General features: G+C 38.9%; 3 protein-coding genes across 8 annotated transcripts in view; 1 reads left to right on the top strand and 2 right to left on the bottom strand.

The window, feature by feature from the left end:
• The window catches only part of FAM114A1 (family with sequence similarity 114 member A1), a 166,275-nt gene that overhangs the window by 69,259 nt on the left and 75,038 nt on the right, over positions 1-21,978 (top strand). The window lies entirely within an intron of this gene.
• Positions 1-21,978, bottom strand: part of TLR6 (toll like receptor 6) — a 28,004-nt gene that overhangs the window by 4,718 nt on the left and 1,308 nt on the right. Inside the window, exon 2 of one of the 3 annotated variants that reach the window (XM_044767689.2) lies at positions 18,253-18,322. The exons of 1 other annotated variant lie outside the window; for it this stretch is intronic. In XM_044767689.2, the coding sequence (XP_044623624.1) occupies positions 18,253-18,261 (9 nt within the window). In that variant the 5' untranslated portion in view covers positions 18,262-18,322. Of the gene's footprint in view, positions 1-13,341; positions 13,474-18,252; positions 18,323-21,978 lie in introns of those variants that run through there. One more of the 3 variants, XM_014827390.3, reaches the window with a different exon arrangement.
• The window catches only part of TLR1 (toll like receptor 1), a 66,635-nt gene that overhangs the window by 43,671 nt on the left and 986 nt on the right, over positions 1-21,978 (bottom strand). The gene's annotated exons all lie outside the window — the stretch shown is intronic.

Genomic DNA, 21,978 nt, shown 5'->3' with positions numbered 1-21,978 from the left:
AAAATAAGCTACAGACTGGGAGAAAATATTTGTAAAACATATATCTGATAAAGGATTTGCATCTAAAATATACAATGAACTTTTAAACTCAACAATAAAGAAAACAAACATCACAATTTCAAAATGGGAAAAAGATCTGAACAGATACCTCACCAAAGAACATATACCAATGGAAAATAAGCATATGAAAAGATACTCAAGGGCCCGCCCCGTGGCCCAGTGGTTAAGTGCGCGCGCTCCACTTCTGCAGCCCACGGTTTCGCCAGTTCGGATTCTGGGCACGGACATGGCACCGCTTGTCAGGCCATGCTGAGGCGGCATCCCACGTGCCACAACTGGAAGGCCACGTGCCACGTACCCACAACTAAAATATACAACTATGTACTGGGGGGATTTGGGGAAAAAAGCAGGAAAAAGAAAAAGAAGAAGATTGGCAACAGTTGTTAGCTCAGGTGCCAATCTTTAAAAAAAAGAAAGAAAGAAAGAAAAGATACTCAATATCATCAAGGTCATCAGGGAATTGCAATTAAAACAACAAAGAAACACCACTATGCACCTATTAGAATGGCCAAAGTCCTGAACCATCAAATGTTGGTGAGGATATGGAGCACCAGGGATTTTCATTCATTGTTGGCCAGAATTCAAAATGGTACAGACACTTCGGAAGACAGTCTGACAGTTTCTTATAAAGCTAAACATAGTCTTACTATATGATCCAGGATTCACACTCCTAGGTGTTAAGCCAAATGTAACGAAAAATCTATGTCCACCCAAAAACCTGCATGTGGATGTTTACAGCAGCTTTATTCATAACTGCCAAAAACTGAAAGCAACAAAACGTCCTTCAATAGGTAAAAAGATAAAGATATATGGTACATCCACATAATGGAACATTATTCAGCAACAAAAAGAAATGAGCTATCAAGGAACAAGAAGTCACAGAGAAACCAAAATGCATATTGCTAAGTGAAAGAAGCCAGTCTGAAAAGGCTGTCAACTATATGATTCCAACTCTATGACATTCTGGAAAAGGCAAAACTAAAGAGACAAAAAAAAAAAAAGCAGTGGTTGCCAGGGGTTAGGAGGAGGGAGGAAGGAATAAGCAGAACACAAAGGATTTTGGGGGCAGTGAAACTATTCCATATGATAGTGTAATGGTGGATATATGACACTGTGCATTTGCCAGAACCCACAGAACTATACAACACTGAGACTGGATCCTAACGTAAAGTATGGACTTTAGTAATAATAATGTCCATATTGATTCATCCATTATAACAAATGTGCCGCACTAAAGCAAGACGTTATAATAGGGAAAGCGGTGTGCAGTGGAGAGGGGCTACATGGGAATTCTCTGAACTTTTTGTTTTCAACTTTTCTTTAAACCTAAAACTGCTCTAAAAAAGAATGTCCGTTAATTTGAAAAAAGAAGAGACGTTAACAGAAAGAAGTCTCTGAAGAAGTGCAGGCATTGAGTTACTAGACAGAGACTTTACATCAACTGGATTAAAAATTAATTACATGACTATGATCTTTTCTCTCTGGACTCAGAGAATATTTTATTCTCTTTTAAAGATCAGTCCTTTAGGGGCCGGGCCGGTGGTGCAGCGGTTAAGTTCATACATTCCACTTCGGCGGCCCAGGGTTCATCAGTTCACATCCCCAGTGAGGATCTACGCACCGCACCACTTGTCAAGCCGTTCTGTGACTGGCGTCCCACGTATATAGTAGAGGAAGATGGGCACGGATGTTAGCTCAGGGCCAGTATTCCTCAGCAAAGAGGAGAGTTGGCGGCAGATATTAGCTCAGGGCTAATCTTCCTCAAAAAACAATAAAGACCAGTCCTTTTGTCCCCCCAAAATGTGATACCAGCCAGTTTGATAATCTAAAATTGTACAAAAGGGTAAGCAAGAAGCTCTTCACCGAAACCTCAAGGCATTCTCAAGAGTCTACACTAGTATTCAATTTGGCACTAAACTCAGTCATCTGCAGCAACCAGTGACCCATGAGTGAAGGGTTAAAAACGCCATTTCCCTCCTTCTCCATGGACTAATCTGACCTAGCATCAACTTTCTAGCTCTTTTCTGAAAACGTGATACATGTAGAATGTTAATTATGTTACCGGAAAACCGTTATGTACAGTGAAAATGACCCTTGAACGGTAAATAACATTCAGGCTGAAAGGACTATGTGTGAACTATAATACCAGGTAGGAAACTCCTGCTATGCTTCCTCTCCTATATCTCTCTGAGAAAGCTGGGACCAACTGTGGTCTATTAAGACTTGTGAGTCTGAATGTTTAGATGAGCCTGAGAAGAAAACCTCCTGTCTGGCATTGCAGAGTCATGACAGCAGTGGGCTTGACTTTCAGATCCTCAACTCAATTTGGCCAAGGCAACATGAGATGAAAGAGATGGGGAGGAAGGTGGTTGACAAGACACTGAGGCCTGATTAGAAGGCCCAACCACCTGTGGCTTGATGATTAAAGCTCTCTGGTATATGCCAGGGGATAAATCCTTTTGTGAGGGTGAATGAGGGTTGGAACAAGGCCAAGTTTGTGTCACATGGAAAAACTACCTACTCACTTCACCTCCATGGATTGGACATCACCAAAACCAGCTGTAGCTGGGCTGGCAGAGATGATACCACCATTCATGGGGCCATTTGAGAAGATACAAATAATACAGGCCAAACCAGGCATTGACAACTGGCCAAGGGGTGGAAGCAGGTACACCAGCCCAGAGACCCCATGTTTGTGACGGGACAAAAGGATGGGACTAAAATTGTGCAAAAGGTCAAGCAAGAAGCCAGTCCAGGAAACTCAGACATAAACTCATGAGTCTACACTGTTCTGGCTCTGATCTGCACAGAAAAGCATCTATGAGCCCTCCACAGGGAACAAAAGCTGGCAAGGCCAGACAAGGCTCCATGGTCACCTAACTCCCACAGCAACATCATAAGAGCAGCAATGGAAGCTGTGATGGCAACATGGCAGCATCCTTGCACCTACACAAGAGGGCCCACAACCACATTTGCCTGGAGCCACCTACAGATAGAAGTTAGAAGTGCTCTTACAAACTAGCAAGGGGTGTAGCCGCCCCTGACGCAGGAAGGGTTAATAATCACTGGAAAAGGCTTGCCAACAAACTGTGACCCAGAGGTGAGAAGGCCAGTCAGCCAATGACGGGTAAGACCTCCAGGAAGAGGCAACCTAAGCCAGGAGTGGTTGCCTGGGGGCACAGATGGAGACACTATAACGATATTGGGAGCAGGAGGGGCCGTTGCCTAGGAGGCCTTGCCTGCTCCGAGATAAAAATATACAAGCACAGCAAAAACATGATAATATCAAAACAGAGGCCGAGGGAGGGCTCCTTGAGAAATCACTAAGAATTCTTGGCATTCGCTAATTACTTCATCCAGAACACCTGTGTATGTTTAACAGATGTAAGCTATGTATATATTGAAACACTGGTTATGATAAACTCAGAGTGGCCATCAGCCCTCTCTGCATCTATCCTGATGTGTACATTGGATTGTGACACTGACAAGGGGCAGTTGAGATAACACATATACTCCACTCATTCTCATCACAGGAAATTTTGTTAGTCACAGGATCTCATTTTTTGACACAATTCCCATAAAAATGGATGTGTATTTTTCCAACTCTCATTAGACCAGAAGCAACAAGGTTTCAAGAGACAGGGACACAGGATTCAGTGCTTGATAATCCAAAAACATCAAGTTCCTACAGTTGACACTCTGATAAAACAGGAGAAGATAGAGAAATATTAAAAAGCACATTGAAGAAGTCAAAAGGTGTGTCAGGCTAAAGCTGCTGTATGTTAAGAGAGAGCAGTTTTCCCAGGGCCAAGAAGGTCTCACTGTATTACAACAGATTTAGACATTGATGTTCATGGCAATGATACTAAGTGAACAAGAAAGATTACCTGGCTGAGGGGTGGAGGCATGTGCATGAGCCCACAGACCCCATATTTGTGACTGGGACAGAGGGTTGGAAATGGGAGGATCACTCAAGCCTATTTAGGATCTGATCTGCACAGAAAAGCATCTAGGAGTCCCCAGGGGACAAGAGCAAGCAACAATATTTCTTAAGTTGGGCCTTGTGTAGCAGGAATAATTGAAAGAAGATTTTCACTACTCGTTTAGTTTTATTAAAAAAAGGATCCATTGTCCATCACCAGAGGGTATACTGGAAATAGTAAAATAGTCAAGAGATGAGTAGGGTTTTAATTAACCATTTTTTGGAAAAGTAAAAACTCTTCTTGGCTGGGAAACTTTCATTCTAAAATGGCATATGGTTAAAAGTCCCTCACTGCTCCTCTCATACAACCTCTCCCAACTGCCCACTAACACACCCAGGAAAACACAGAAACACTTGAAAATCCAACTTGCCGCTAAAAATGGTGAAAGAATGAAACAATGAATACACTGAAGAACGGAAAACTAATGGCAGGATACAAAAGCATCTCCACTCATGGAAAAGTAACTGGAGATGTATTAAGGAAAGCCTGGCATACTCAAGCTTTGTCTCAGGAAAATAGACACCCTGACAAAAGTAGGAAGAAATTTAGTTCCTCTCTCTGTCTCTGATTGAAATACCAAGGATGAATGACAAGCAGGTAATTAAGCAGCATTTCATTTACCCAAATAACACTAAGGTGAGTGGGTCAGAGTTTTGCTTCTACAGACCATGCCTTCCAACTCTGCAACATTTCTACACCTAGTCAGTGATGGACGCTATCAGATAAGAACTGCTCAAGAAGCACTCTCACCTCTCCTACTCAACATAGTACTGGAAGTCCTAGCCAGAGCAATTAGGCAAGAAAAAGAAATAAAAGGCATCCAAGATGGAAAGGAAGAAGTAAAATTTTCTCAGTTTGCAGATAATATGATCTTATATGTAGAAAAACCTAAAGACTCCACCAAAAAAAACCTGTCAGAACTAGCAGAAAAATTCAGGAAAGTTGCAGGATACAAAACCAACATACAAAAATCACTTGTGTTTCTATAAACTGACAACAAACTATCTGGAAAAGAAATAAAGAAAACAATCTCATTTACAATTGCATCAAAAAGAATAAAATATCTAGGAATAAATTTAACCAAGGAGGTGAAGGATCTCTACACTGAGAACTATAAAACATGGATGAAAGAAATGGAAGACACAAATAAATGGGAAGACATCCCATGTTCATGAATCAGAAGAATTAATATTGTTAAAATATCCTACTACCCAAAGCCATCTATAGATTCAACGCACTCCCTATTAAAATTCCAATGGTATTTTTTATAGAAATAGAAAAAAAAAATCTTAAAATTTGTATGGAACACAAAAGACCCCCAATAGCTAAAGTAATCCTGAGACAGAACAAAGCTGAAGGCATACATTTCCTAATTTCAAACTATATCACAAAGCTATAGTAATCAAAACTGGTTGTATTCACACAAAAAACAGACATATTGACCAATGGAACAGAATCGAGAGCCCAGAAATAAATCTATGCATATACGGTCAACTAATATTTGACACAAGAGTCAAGAAAAGTTAATGGGGAAAGTATAGTCTCTTCAATAAATTATGTTGGGAAAACTGGATATGCACTCAAAAGAAGGAACCTCTTTCTTACACCACTCACAAAAATTTACTTGAAATAGATGAAAGACTTAACTATAAGACCTGAAATTATAAAAAATCCTAGAAGAAAACATAGGAAAAAAGCTCCCTGACATTGGTCTTGGCAACAATTTTTTTTTGGATATGACACCAAAAGCAAAGGCAATAAAAGCAAAAATAAACAAGTGGGACTATATCAAACTAAAAAGCTTCTGCACAGCAAAGGAAACCATCAACAAAATAAAAAGGCAACCTACGAAATAAGAGAAAATATTTGCAAATAATATTTAGGATAAGGGACTAATATAAAAAATACATAAAGAACTCATATAACTCAATAGGAAAATAATACAATTTTAAAAAGGGTGGAGGTGGGGCTGGCCTGTTGGCACAGTGGTTAATACGCACGTTCCACTTTGGTGGCCCAGGGTTCACCAGTTTGGGTCCCATACATGTGGACATGGCACCAATTGGCACGCCATGCTGTGGTAGGCATCCCACATATAAAGTAGAGGAGGATGGGCACGGATGTCAGCTCAGGGCCAGTCTTCCTCAGCAAAAAGAGGAGGATTGGCAGCAGTTAGCTCAGGGCTAATCTTCCTCAAAAAAAAAAGGGCAGAGGAATTGAATAGACATTTTTCCAAAGAAGACATACAAACGGCCAACAGGTACTTGAAAAGGTGCTCAACATCACTAATCATCAGGGAAATGCAAATCAAAATCACAAAGAGATATTGCCTCACATCTCTCAGAATGGCTGTTATCAAAAAGACCATAGATAACAAGTGTTGGTAAGGACGTAAGAAAAGGAAACCCTTGTGTACTGTCAGTAGGAATGTAAACTGATATAGCCACTATGGAAAACAGTATGAAGGTCCACAAAAAATTAAAAATAGAACTAACATATGACCCAGCAATTCCACTTCTGGATATATATTTGAAGGAAATGAAATCGATATCTCAAAGAGATGTCTGCACTCCCATGTTCATTGTGGCATTATTCACAATAGCCAAGAGATGGAAATAACCTAAGTATCTATCAACAGATAAATGGATAAAGAAGAAGTGGTATAAGGTCATGCACCAAGTTTCACTCAACAACAGATTGCATATACAATGGTGGTCTCACAAGATTAGTACCATATAGCAAGGCATGACTGTACATACATATACACACACAATGGAACATTATTTATCCATAAAAAAGAAGGAAATCTTGCCATTTGAAACAGCATGGATGGACTTAAGGGCATTATGCTAAGTGAAATTAGAGAAAAACAAGTACTGTATGATCTCATTTATATGTGGAATCTAAAAAGCAGAACTCGTAGAAATAGAGAATAGGATGGTGGTTGCCAGGGGCTGGGGGAAATGAGGAGATGTTGACCAAAGGGTACAAACTTCCAGATATAAAACGAATGAGTTCTGGGGATCTAATGTACCGCATGGTGACTGTAGCTAACAATACCGTATTATGTACTTGAAAGTTGCTAAGAAAGCAGATCTTAAATATTCCCACCATACACACACATACACAAAAGGTAATTATGTAACGTGGTGGATGTGTTAACTAACCTTATTGTGGTAACCATTTTGCAATATTTGTATATGTATCAAATTATCACATTGTAAACCTTAAACTCATACCATGTAATACATCAAATATATCTCAATAAAGCTAGGGGGAAAAACTGGGCAAGAGGTAGGGAGGGACTTGAGGGGGCACACTGCATTCTGAGCTATGTAAACCATACAATGATACTAGTAAATAAGGACAGAAATAGGAACACTAGTAGCTGTGTTCATCAGGAATTGCAATTTGTATACATAATACTCCATTAGGTAAAAGTATCAAAGAATTGGACAATGAGGATAGGAAAAGCTACTACTTCATACTGGTTATGTGATCAAAACAAATAGCTCAAAAGGATAATATAACAGATAAGAACACTAATGCAATGAATAACATTGCATCAAATTTTCCAAAGTGAAAATACTAAAAACAAAAGAAGACATTGACAGTGAAAGTATCTACTATATTTCTCTGGGTCATAGTTAGATCAAGGAGCAAAAAGTAAAGATATATGGAGGATTTGAATAAAATAATAAATGATTTAATACTTATAAACTTTGTACACTACAAAAAGAGAATATTATATATCTAAGTCCTCAGAGTTCATGGAGCATTTAGTAAAATCGAGTGCTACTTAGGTCAAATAAATTTTTAAATAAATACCCCAAAACAGAAATTGTTAAAGTCATACTTCTGACTACAAAATAAACTTTTTAAACCACTTTTTAAAATGTTCTAAATATTTTATGGGTCAAGAAAATTACATTTTCAATTACAAACATTAAAAATCATGAGAGTCAAGAGTGTGGTGTGCACATGCTCCAGCCCTCCTCTTGCCCTAAATCCCCAAAATGATGAAAAAGATACACGCACATACACACACTTAAAAGCAAGAAGGAAAGCCTTTAGGGAAACTTAAACCAGAAGAAGTCCCTGAAATCCACAAGCAGATCAGACCATGATAGACAGAACACTAGCCTCCCAAAGATGTTTGCTTCCTAATCCCAGAATTGTGAACCTGTAACATGGGAAAAGGGAATTAAAGTTACAGATGGAATTAAGGTTGCAATCAGCTGACCTTAAAATAGGAAGACTAACCTGTATTGTTCAGATGGACCCAACACAATCACTTTCAAGTGTCCTTAAAAGTAGAAGAGGGAGGCAGAAGAGGAGGTCAGAGTGATGTGAATTGAGAAGGACTTGATCTGCCATGAGGAAGGGGGTCATGAGCCAAGGAATGTAGATAGCCTCTAGAAGCTCAAAAGGCAAGTAAATGGATTGTCCCCTAGAGCCTCCAGAAGGAATGCAGCCTTCCCAACATCTTGATTGCAGCCCAACAAGACCTATATTGGACTACTACTCTGCAAACTGTAAGACAATAAATGGGTGTGTGTTTTAAGCCACTAAATTTGTGGCAATATGTTACAGCAGTAATAGAAAATTACTAGTTTGGTCCACCTTCCCACAAGTATGCTATGGAAACAGATCAACAAGCAGTTTTCATGGAGCCTCAACCACAATTTTGGTTGCACAATCAAGAAGCATGACACTTTCACACAAAGCAAACACCGTGATAGAAAGGAACCAAACTCAAGACATGAGAGAAGTTAACGCCCAAGGCAACAGACACAAAAGAGCAGAGTAGGCATTTGTAATAGATACCCTATCTAGAGCAAGGTAAGATTCTAAAAAAGAATGGAGCAGGAATCATGAAAGTTAAAAATTTGATAATTGAATTGGGAAAATTCATTGACTGAGTTGAATTGTAGAGTGGCACCACTTATGTGTGAATTAGTGAGATAGAAGACCAAGAAGAGGAATTTTCCCAAAACACAGCACAGAAGGCTAAAGAGATGGAATATACAAAAGAAATGCTAAAGGACATGGAAGACAGCTCTACTATCTGAATTATCAGAGGATGGACTCTATCCTATAAAAAAGAAACTGACTCTAAAAAGAAAATGGGATGCAGAAAGGAATACTTCATAAAGAAAGTAGTAAAATTTACCACTAAGTCCCAAAGGTATTGATGACAAAAATTTTAATAGCAATCTGGAACTAAAATGGCCAAGAATAACAAGGGAGTTAGTGGACAGTGGGAAAGAGGGAGAGAGTGGACTAAAAGCGTGAGAAGATCCTTGCCCGATAGAGGAGAAGCTATAGATACCAATTAACTCAAGATGTTGTCAGAAAAATATAAGTTTGAGTAGGTATATCGTAAAATTAAGAGTAATTATTAGAAAATACAAATAAAAGGGGAAATTTCCAATCATTTGGTGGAGGGGAGACTCTCAGAATAAAGAAACCTCAATTGATCTAGCTCTGTGCTGAAGGAATAATATACAACGATTAATTAAGGTGTTTCTGGAATTGTAAGAATGGTTTATTATTAGCAAATCTATGACAATAATACATCAATAGGTCCAAAGGAGAAAAACAGATAAGCACCTCCATAGATGTTAAAAATTCATTTGATAAAATTCAGCATTCGTCTTTGACTAAAAATACAATTTTAATTAAACTAGATATTAAAAAGAAATTTTGAAAACTTCATAAAGAATGTATCAATTATCTAACTTAAACCAATATCCCACTCGCAAGGCATTCCCTTAAAGTCAATGTCAAAGATGCCCACCATTATTTAACACTGTTCTAGAAGTTCTAACTATTGTAATTAAGGAGGAAAAAAGTAGAGACAGAAATTTGGAATGGAGGAAATAAAATTATCATTATTTTTAGATTATACGACTGTCAATGTGGAACATCCGAGAGAAGAAATTGAAAAACTGTTAGAATCAGTAAGAGAGTACAATAAAGTGGCCATTACAAAATAAATTACTCTTAGAAGAAGAAATCTGATTGTCCAAAAACAGCAGGTTGTCAAATAAATTATGATGTATCCATATAATTAAATATTACTATGTGGCCTTTAAAAATAGTGAAAATCTAATATCATGGGCTCACTATATGTAAGTGACAAAAAGCAGTTTATTAAAAAAACACACAGCAGTAAATATGTACACATACATGTGAAAAAGTTAGTAAGATACATGCCAAGATAGTTAACAGTGACTATCTCTGCATGGTAAGATTATAAGGAAGGTTTATTTTCCTCTTAGTTGTTACCTGTATTTTTCAAATTTTCAACATTCGAAATTAAGTAAAGCACATTTTTTACTCAGAAAATTTACCAAAAAATCACTTAATAATATGAATCATGCCCAATTTCACAAAAAATAACAATGCAAATTAAAACAAAATAGGACAAAACATCTAGATCAAACTTATGATCCTGGATTGGATCCCACTTCGGACAGACCCGCTGTGAAAGTTACTTGAATTACAAGGGGGAAGGGATTTTAAGAGGGAGCAGATACTTAGATGATAGTAAGAAATAAATGTTAATCTTTGATAATGTTATTTGACTATGTAGGAAATGTACTTTTTTAGAGGTACACAATGAAGCATTTAGAGATGGAATGTCAGAATGTCTATAATTTACTTTAAATATTTAAGCATAAAATGATAGGGGCCCGCCCTGTGGCTGAGTGGTTAAGTTCGTGCGTGCACTCTGCTTCGGTGTCCCGGGATTTCGCAGGTTTGGATCCTGGGCATGGACATGGTACCGCTCATCAGGCCACGCTGAGGCAGCGTCCCACATGCCACAACTAAAAGGATCCACAACTAGAATACACAACTATGTACTGGGGCGATGTGGGGAGAAAAAGCAGGAAAAAAAAAAAGAAGATTGGCAACAGTTGTTAGCTCAGGTGTCAATCTTTAAGAAAACAAAAAAGATAAAGTAGGGGGCCGGCCGGTGGCCGAGTGGTTAAGTTCACAGTTTCCAATCCTGGGCGTGGACATGGCACCACTCATCAGGCCATGCTGAGGCGGGATCCCACATGCCACAACTAGAAGTACGCACACCTGGAATATACAACTATGTACTGGGGGGCTTTGACGAGAAGGAAAAAGAAAAAAAGATTGGCAACAAATGTTAGCTTAGGTGCCAATCTTTTTTTTTTTGAGGAAGATTAGCCCTGAGCTAACATCCATGCCCATCTTCCTCTACTTTATATGTGGGACGCCTACCATAGCATGGCTTTTGCCAAGTGGTGCCATGTCCACACCGGGGATCCGAACCAGCGAACCCCAGGACACAGAGAAGCAGAATGTGCAAACTTAACCACTGTGCCACCAGGCCAGCCCCTTAGGCGCCAATCTTTAATGAAAAAAAAAAATGTGGGTCAAATAGGAATTTTTGTTTCCTAAAGATTAAGAAAAAAAGTGTGATTATTTTCCCCTACCAAATTGGGAAAATTCAAAAATATAATACCCAGTGTTGGTAGGTGGGACTAAAATAAGAACTCTCATTTACTCCTGGCAAGAATGAGAAATTACTACAACCCTTTTGAAGGGTAAATAGAGAAATTCCTTAAAAATAGGCTTACCCTTATTTCAGCAATTCCACTTCTAGGAATTTTCTTCTAAAGGAATTATTAGAGATATACATAAAAATATGACCATGAGGATGCTTGTGTTGTGAAAAATTGAAAATTATAACGTCTAACGTAGAAAACGGCTTAATCAATTATGGTACACCCACAACATGGAACAACATACAGTCTCAAATATTGTACTTTTGGGGAAAAAAAAGTCTACAATATAAAGTTAAGTGAATAAAAGAATACAAAATTGTATATGCAGTAGGACTCTAATTTTGTAAAATGTGATGAAAACCTGACATCTACGCAAAGCCTAGGGGGAAAAAGAATGGGAAGAAAATACCAGATGCTAATAGTGGTATCTCTAGGTCTCTGAATCCATTGAATTTAATTTTCTTTCTTATGCTTTTGCATATTTGCAAAATTTCTAAGTTTGAACATCTTTCACAAGTTGAAAAAGTTGTCTTAAAATAGAGCTAATGTAAAAATATTTTATATTTAAAGAAACATGCTTGTATTATTGGTGTATATGAGAGAGAGAGAGAACTTCTTCCACATTATGCTAGATAATTGACATTCATGAATGAGAACCCACCTAGAGGTCCCTCCGTGGTGTCTGTGCTCAGGGGACTGAAACAGCCACCGTGTGGGAAAGCTATCCACTGCCCGCATAGCATCCTCCCCCCATAATACAAATATCCCTCTGGGGGCATTTATACACTCAAGCAGTTCCTAGTGTATACTCTTAACAAACAAGCCAGGAGCTTTTCTCTTTAATTTAAAAAAAAAATTAAAAAAGGAGAGGAAAAAAGGGAGATGAGAAGTGAAGATCAGAGAGCTCACAATTTTTTTTAAAGGAAGTAAGAAGAGATAAAAGGTAGGGTTTTTTTTTCTTTAAGGCATTAAATAAATAGAGGGAGAAAAAAGACAGCTGGAAGAAGCTCTATTTCAAGAAAAAAGCAATAGTGGATAGGATCTATGAAAAGTAAAACCACAAGAAAGAAAAGATCAGAAAAAAATTAAATGAGGTAAGTGTGATTTCATAATCAAGTCAACAAATACGCAAGAAAAACATTTGTTTTATTTTGTCAAAGTTTAGTTGAGAGACCTAGAAGAACCAAGTTCTAGAAGAGTCCCTCCCCCTTCCTCCATTCAATAAGTGTTTATTCAGAGTGTAGTACGTGCCAGCACTGTGCGAGGGGTCAGGTACTGGGACTACAAATATGAAGAGCAGTGACATAATCTTTGCTTTTAAAATGCTTATCAATTAGTGACAGTTACAAATAAACAACGATAAAACCATATGACAGGGGATGTCAAACACTCATGTCTACTATAAAAATGCATACCACGTGATAGGTGCCATATCGATGGCATTAACTACTATAAATGTTACTGAAAACAACGAACTAGAGAAAGGTGAAAAGAGAAAAACGTAGTAGATGAAAACAGAAGAAATAAATAACACCAGTTAGTTTTTGTCCTTAATGATTACAAGTGCTAGTTATTTTTCTATCTTTTCAAGATAGCCATACTGTTATTTCTTGTATAATTAAAACGACATTTGCAATATTAAAAAAGAAAACATGAAATCATTTTCCAAAAATTTCAAAGAAATGTTACCTATTTTCTTGCTTATTTGAAGTAATTATGCCATAATTTGAAAAAGCCACAAAAGCCTTACTTACCAAGATTTCTTTCTCAGAAGAAGAGAAAGTAACTTCTAAAAGCACGGAAAAATAAGTGCTTGGCAAAATGCAAATCCTTGGTTTCAATTTAAAGCAAAACCTTAGAAAGTTTTGTGCCATCTGCTGGTCCTTACTGGAATTACTCCCACATGTGAATTTCCCTTTCAAAGGTCACGCGCAAAGCACAAAGGTTTTTCTGGGCTACAGACTAAAACAGGTATCAAATTTTAAAACTCATATGAGCAAGCAGCTTATGACAATTTCAGTGTGAAGAAAAATATTTTCCTAAAGCAATACTTACGTGTAAGCTTTTGCAGCCTTAATGTTAAATTGTCACCAGAGTGGAAAGTTAAGAACTTTGCCTATTTTCTATTATCGCCATATTTAACATTTTCAAAATAATTGCAAGTACCATTATCAAGCAGTTTCGGAGCATTATTTTAGCTGGATGAGATACTTTAAAATAAAACAAGCTTAGGTTCAAGATTTGTGTTTTAAAAAATCAACTGTCAAGGACAGTTTAGTAGTTGATACATATATAGCCACACCAGGGGGGAAATTGTGTCTTGTTTCTCCACATTGTGACCAACATTTGGTATTATTAGATGCTTTAATTTTTAATACTAGACTCTAGAATAATAAATAACACTGAGATCCTGGACTAGTTAAAAAAATCAATTTTCTAAAGGCCATTTGGAATAATCTTAGAACGATATCAACAGGAGTTGACACAAAGAGAAAGTGTCTGCTTCACCAGATGCTCCAAGTAGCCACGACTGATCCCAAGACTGTCCGCTTAATTGAGGTTCTGTAAAGAACTGAGTTAAATAATCATTGTACAATTAATCCCACTGTCTGGCATTACCTCCTTGTTACAAAAAACAAGTTAAGACTACACAGTTTGACCCATGACAAAGTTGGACAATTGGGTAAGAATCACTTCTGCTTTCTGGAGGAAGAGAAAGACCAGCTTCTTCCTATTAATTCTTACTCATCAAATAAAACAGGAAGTCTTCTCAAGCCTGGGAGGGTCAGCAAGGAGTGGATGGGTCTCTGCTGGACCAGCAAGAGCAGACAGCTGGAGAGCAGTGGGTATCTGTGACACCGGGAAACCAGATTTGTGAAATGGGCAGAGGAGAAAGGGGCCAGCTGTAGCTCTGAGGGAATTTCAAGCAACACTGGACTAAAGTCTTTAAGAAAATACACACTCACACACAGCAGCACAGATTTGGTCACGTAACACGGTGACTTTCAACGAACACTCGTAAGGGCATTGCATAATAACACTGGTTTTTAGGAACAAAGAGATTATTCTTTTTGAGACTGTTATAATTCTTAAAAATGTCTTTAAGAAGATGACAAAACCCACAAAATTCAGGTAATGTGGAAGCAGCATGGCTATGGAAAAAACAGACAGTACTGAGCTGACCTCTTCACAATGCCTCCTACCAGCTCTGTGGCTTTGGGCAAGTTGCTTAACCTCACAGAGACTCCACTTATTCATCTGTAAAATGGGAGTGAGTACTTGTGAGTTATAGGGAAGATAAGAATATAAAGTGGATGGAATAGTGACTGACAGAAGAGAAGTCATTACAGTAAGGAGCTTTGGAATTCTCGGCAAGCCTTCCATCTTTATGTGCTGAGGTGGAAAGTAAAATGCAGAATGGTAAGGTACAGAGTGAGACATCATTTGCATAAAATCTGTCTGGCACATATTTACATAGGTTATCTTCTTGCCAGCCATTGTTCTGAGTACTTTACAAGTATTAACTCACTAAACCCTCATAAAGGTGCTATGAGATAAGTACTACCATTATCCTCACTGATGGGGGAGGGAGGAGCAGTAGTTAACTGTCCAAGGTTACACTGTTGGTCACTGACGGGGCTGGGGTTTGAACCCAGACACAATCTATCCCCTGCATCTGTGTGCTTCAGCATTACCCCACGGTACCTTGTAAGACACCATCCATCCTATGAGACACACACAGAGGAGAGACACAGAGAGAGAGGAGCAGGTCTTGTGAAAACAGAGGCAGAGATGGGAGTTTTGCAGTCGCAAGTGAAGGAATTCCTGGAAACACCAGAAGCTGCTTGATTTTGGACTTCTGCCTTCCAGAACTATGAGAGAATAAATTTCTGTTGTTTTAACCCACCTAGTTTGTGGGAATTTGTTATGGCAGCCACAGAAATCTAGCACAAGGATCTACATACAGAGGCTGACATATGCATAGAAGTCTTTTTTCTGAGAGGATACTTAAGAAACTGTTATCTTTGAGCAGAAGTACCCAGGGAGAGACATATTATTATTCGCCATTTTATGCTCTTTTGTCCTGTTTGAATTTTTTAAATATGCGCATGCTACTATTTTATGCATTTTTACTTTATAAAAATAAAGTAGTATCATAGTGGGATAAGTAAAATAACATAGTCTAAGGCCAGTAAATATGTTGTCCCAACGTAGATAGAGGTAAGACTGCCTTTCTCTTTCCCTGGAGAACCAACAGATAAATATTAATGTCTACCAACAGTTTTGAAACAAATTATATGAAAATTATCAATATCATGGAATATACAAACCACAAGAAATAAAATTGATAACAGATATTAAATAATGATATTAAATTAAGATCTTCTGCTGAGTTAAAAAAAGACAAGCCACAATCTGGAAGAAGACATTTGTAACATATACAACCATAAAAGGATTAATATCCAAAATAAATAAAGAATTCCTACAAATCAGTAAGAAAATGACTAACAAACCCAATAGGGGGATTAGCAAAGAATAAAACAGATGGATAAGATGAAGGGAAATGGAAATAGCTCAAATACATGACAAGGAATACATCCTCATTAGAATATGAGAAAATACAAATTCAAACAACCAGGAGACACCATTGTACACTCCTGAGATGGACAAAAATTAAAACATTTAATAACATCAAATGTTAGTCAGAATACGAGGGAACAGCTCTCACACATGTCCAGGGATTCTGACTTAAATAGTCTGGGATGGGGCCAGTCATCAGTATTATTTTAAAAGTTCTGCAGGGGATTTCATTCCAGCCTGGTGAGGATCAAGGCACTCTTGAGACTCAAACTCTATCCTAAACACATCGCCCTCTAGTGGTCCCTGTTTTCTCAACTGCATCCCTCACACCTTGGAGTCTTTGACTCTCACTGCTACTTCCAGATCACTGTTCCTCCCTCCAACCCTTGAAACTTACCCCTTCTGGTTACAGTCATCCACAGAGCCCCATCACTACCTCATTTGCTGAGTATTTTAGCACCGCTCACTGTGTAAGTCCAACATCACCCCTATTATAATTCTAGTGATTTCAATAGCTACGTAGAGATTCTTTCATTCCCCTGGCTTCTTAGTTCTTTGATATTCTCTCTTCTAACAATCTTGTCCTGCAACCTACCTCAGCCATGCATTCCCTTATTACACCCTAGATATTATTATTACCATTGGCTGTACCCTCTCCACAATCTCAACTGCCGGCATCCCACTTTCCAGCTACCACCTCCCCCTCTTTCCTTCCAGTGCCAACGATTCCCCAGCCCCACAGCCCTAGACTGAAAGGTCGTGATCTATCCTTTTAATCATCCCTCTGCCTTCACCCTCAGCTACCTTACTCCTCTTTCCTCAACTCAGGTTAAATTCAACTCACCGCTGGACTATACTGAGCCTGAACAGCTGAATGTAGTTGGAAGAAATACACACTTTGCTGTGACAAGAGATTTTCACATATTGAGGTATATGGGGTAACTATTCAAGTTCAAAACTGATTCAGCTTGAACTAGAAAGCCTGACTTATGGCCTATCAAACATACATTGTACATCTGCTTATCCATTAAAGTAAGGAATCACTCTTGAGATAAAGAACGCATACTTCCCTTCCTACGCCCTCTTGGCAACAACACCCTAGTGGTAACGCCCGGTTTAGTCCCTTTCCTGGCATCAGGGTCATGTTGATCTGCTAATTTGCAACTGAGTATCTCTTTGAAAATGTATCCTGGGCGTGTTTAATGTATCTTCTTATGTTCTAAAAAGATATAAAACTGTACTGAAACCCATGCTTCTCTGGAACGCCTTCTAAGTCCTTCCCGGGTTACAATCCTCATTTTGCCTCATAATAAACTCACCCCAATTTTGATTTATAGGTTGGTTATGGGTTATTTGCATCAACAGCTGACTGTCTCACTTGAAATTCATGACTGGGTCCCAACCTCAAGATGAGCAGCAATGCTAGTAGTCTTCCTATTCCCCTCCCTAGCCCATTTACTCTCTTCTGTCTTACACCTCCTCCTCTCTGTTAGCCATCCAACACCTCCGTCCCTTCCTCATTCTCAGCTGATGATACTTCATTTTTCATGAAAAAAATTAATGCAGCCTGAAGAGCATTTCCACATCCTCCCCCCAAAACTCTACTAGCCTCCCTGCACCTGTTCTACTTTACTTTCCTCTGTCTCCTGAATGAATCCTCTGTGTCAAGAGCCATTTCTTCCCTAGTAAGCACTGAATCCCATTCCTGTTTGTCTACTCCAGGAAATCACTCTTGCAATTATCCTCTCTCTACTGCATCATCATTTTTCTGCTCTAATGTATGATTCTGTAGGGGAGAAAGACATTTCCTCTACCCACTCTGGGTCCTTCTGCTCAGACTACAAATTAAATTGACATGAGACAGAATAACAGGAGAAAATTAAACAAAGCTTTATAACATGTATACATGAGAGAGACCCAGAAAAACTGAGCAACTCACCAAAATGGCAGAAGCTCTCACCTTAAATACCATCCCCAGCTAAAGACAAAGGAGGATGTTGGGGGAAGGGGGAGTCAGTTATGAGAGATTACCAGAAAAGTACAGTAAACAAGAGTAAGGTTATTATGTAAATTTAAGTCCTTACCTTCAGCATTGATAAGAGTTTTTAGAGATACAGTCATCCCCTCTTCTTCCCGGCATAGAGAGGGAGACACCTTTACAGATGGAGATTTCCGTTATAATGTAAACGTTTCTTCCAAAGGGTAACTTCTACTTTTCAGAGTTTCTCTCACGTCTGCAGTTTTTAAAAGTAACCAGCCAAAAGTAATCCTCATGCCAAAGAGACATATCTTCAGGTGGCCAATTCCAATCCCCCACAATTCCAATTAGCATAAATGCTACTATTTCTCTAATTTAAAAAAAATTGCTTCCTTTTAACCCACAACCTCATCCTCTTTTCTCCTCATTACACCAGAACTCCTTGAAGGAGTTGTTTTTACTCACTGTCTCCAATTATTCTCCCATTCTCTAAAATCTTCTCCAATCAGGTTTCTTTCCCCACCACTCCAGAAAAATAGCTCTTATCAAGGTCACCAAGGACCTCCACGTTGCCAAATCCAAGGGTCAATTCTCAATTTTCACCTGAACTATCAGCAATATTTAACACAGTTAAAAGATTTTGAAAAGTCTTCTTACTTGGCTCCTGGGACCCTACACTCCCCTCCTCCACTCCCACTCCCACACAACTCCCTCCAATTTTCCTGCTTAATCACTAGCATTCTTTCCCAGTCTCTTCTGTGTTCCTTATCTCTCTAACTGCAACACCCAAGACTCAGTCTTGGACTTCTCTTCTTCAACTCCATGCACTCTCATCCTGGTCCATGGCTTGAAAAACTATTTATTTGCTGATGACTCCCCAATTACTATCTCCTGCCTAGACTTCTCTCCTGAACTCCAGACTCCAAGTGTCTGCTAAACATTCGCTAAATTGTTCTTGTTGAAAATCAAATGCTTGAATTCTCGCTACCTCAAACCCCAAACCTGCCCCTTTTGCATCCTCCTTGATCTCAATAAATGATATTTCTATTCTTGCAGTCATTCAAGTCAAAATCCTTGCAGTAATTTGTGACTTCTTTCTTTTGCTCAAACTCCACATCCAATCCATAAGCAAATTTTGTTGAGTTTTTCTTTGAAATATATCCATAAGCAAGACACCTCTCATGCCCTTCACTACTCCCATAGTGGCCAAACCATCATCATCTCTCACATAGGTAACTGCAGCGGCCTCCTGTCTGGTTTCTCTGCCTCTGCCTTCACCTCCATGCATCCACCCACCCCGAGCCATCCCAATCCAATTAGAACCAGAAGCTAGAATCATGGCACACTCCTACTCAAAAGCTGTAAGGATTCCCTTCTCAAAGTATAAGCAAAACGCATACTGTGGTGTGCAAGGCGCTGCCTGGTCTGCTCCATCTCTCAGTCTCCACTACCTCTATGGCCTCATCTCCTTCCACTCTGCCCTATCCTCCTTATGCTCCAGTCACACTGGCCCCCTTACCATTCTGCGAGTGCACCAACCATGCTCCCACATTGTTCTTGCAGTCCCCTCTGCCTGAAAATGTCCCCAGATATCACCATTGTTCACTCCCTTACTTCCTTAAAATCTACACTGAAATGTCACTTATCGGCAGGGACTTCTCTGTCCATGGTTGCTCCCCATCATTCTCTAGACCTTACAGACTCTACATCCTGCTTTATTCCACCACCTGATATATTATGTAGTTACTCTATCTCCCTTTCAATGGAACGTAAGTTCTCTGAGGATAGGACTTTGCTTTGCTCCTTATTGTATTCCTAGCACCTAGAGCAGTTCTAGGTACATAGCACATGCTCAAAAAAGTTTTGTCGAATGAATGCTTGAACCACACTACAGGACAGTTTCACAATACCTGGCGAAGGTGAACTGGCTGTTCCATTTCTAGCTTGGGATACAAGAAAACGTACAAACATGGCCATTGCAGCACTGTATGTAATACAGTAGTTAGCACTATATGTAATTATATATAATAGTGAAACATGAAACACGCTAAATGTCCATTGCTTGGGGAATGGATAAACTGCAGCATACTTATACAATGGAACACTATAAAGACTTTGAAATGAATGTGCTAGAAATCCTATAAAGACTTTGAAATCATGTACATTTATGAACATGAATGAGTCTCAAAAATATAATGTTGAGTAAATGAGTGTATGGGACATTACTTATAACTGAAAAATAATTTTGTATAATGTTTACGGGTGAGGATATGTGCAATAAAGTATAGAAATATGAGTGGGAAGGATACACAACAACCTCAGGACACCTCCAGGGAAGGTAGAGAAGGGAGGGACAGGGTTTCAGACATATGTGTAATATTTTTTTTCTTTTAAAAGAAGGTTCTAAAATAAATAAGACAAAAAACAAAATTTGTTAAATCTACTTGTCGTGTATTCTTTACTTTTTTCTTTACAAATAAATATTTGTCATATTATTCTCTGCTTTTCTATATGTTTTAAATACTCCAGAATTCTTTAAATGAATAAAAAAATTTTAAGTTGCAAAAAAATAAAAGTTTTGAAATAAAAGCTGGTGGGCTTGGGGCTGGCCCCGTGGCCGAGTGGTTAAGTTCGCGCGCTCTGCTGCAGGCGGCCCAGTGTTTCGTTGGTTCGAGTCCTGGGCGCGGACATGGCACTGCTCATCAAACCACGCTGAGGCAGCGTCCCACATGCCACAACTGGAAGGACCCACAACGAAGAATATACAACTATGTACTGGGGAGCTTTGGGGAGAAAAAGGAAAAATAAAATCTTTAAAAAAAAAAAAAAAGCTGGTGGGCTTGGAAGCAGCAACATTTGAGTAAAAGGGCATAATTTGCAGGCAGCAACAAAGCTTATTGCTGGAGTTGCTTGGTTGATATTATTTTATTGGAAAGGTGTGGTTTGGGTCAAAGGAGAAAAGGAAACCAGCCCTTTAAAAGGGAACGTCTGCTTGGGCTGTTGCCATTCAGCACAGCACAGAGGGTCAGGTGTAGCAAAGGTGCTTGCTGTCCCTAGGCAGGCGCAGACGTCACAGGCATGCTGTGTATCTATGGCACACCAAAACACACGCCACACCTGGAACACAATTTGCTACCACAATTGCAAAACTCAGAAAGAATCACTGTTTTTAAAATCATATTTTCCCTAACTTTTACATAAAATATATGCATACGTATATATTTACAGGAATGGGTTTATACTCTACATACACTTTTGTAAGTTTATCCCACTCTCGACTTAATATTCAGCCATGACCTGCCTTCCTTCCATGGAAACAAATTGGATGTAGTTATAGTTTTTAACAGCTACAGCATATCCGATTGTTTGAAGTGACTATAGTTTACTTCTTCTATCCCTTCTTGTGGCACTGATTATTTCTGGGTTTTCTCTGACATAAACAACCACAATAAACATCCTTGTACATACACATTTGCACTTCTGACTGTTTACTTAGGACAAATTCGCAAACGTGGAATTCCCGGGCCAAAGCTAATGCATTTGAATTTTGATCCACATTTCCAAACTGGCCTAGCAAGTGTTTTTGTTTGGTGGGTTGATTTTTAATACATTCCCCCAATCAGGGTAAGGGAAAGCGGTTTAACACACACTCAGGGGACCGCAAACTCTTGCTGAACTTCCGCGACCTCTTCCCGGTGAAATTGCGGGGCTTTCCAGGAGCTTTTTGTTGCCTTTTTTTAAGATTAGCACCTGAGCTAACATCTGTTGCCAATCTTTTCTTCTTCTTCCTCTTCTCCCCAAAGCCCCCGAGTACATAGTTGTATATTCTAGT

This window comes from Equus asinus, chromosome 3 (genome assembly GCF_041296235.1).
Source record: "Equus asinus isolate D_3611 breed Donkey chromosome 3, EquAss-T2T_v2, whole genome shotgun sequence".
Taxonomy (NCBI): domain Eukaryota; kingdom Metazoa; phylum Chordata; class Mammalia; order Perissodactyla; family Equidae; genus Equus; species Equus asinus.
Note: the sequence above shows the minus strand (reverse complement) of the source record. Positions and strands in the feature narration are given on the sequence as shown.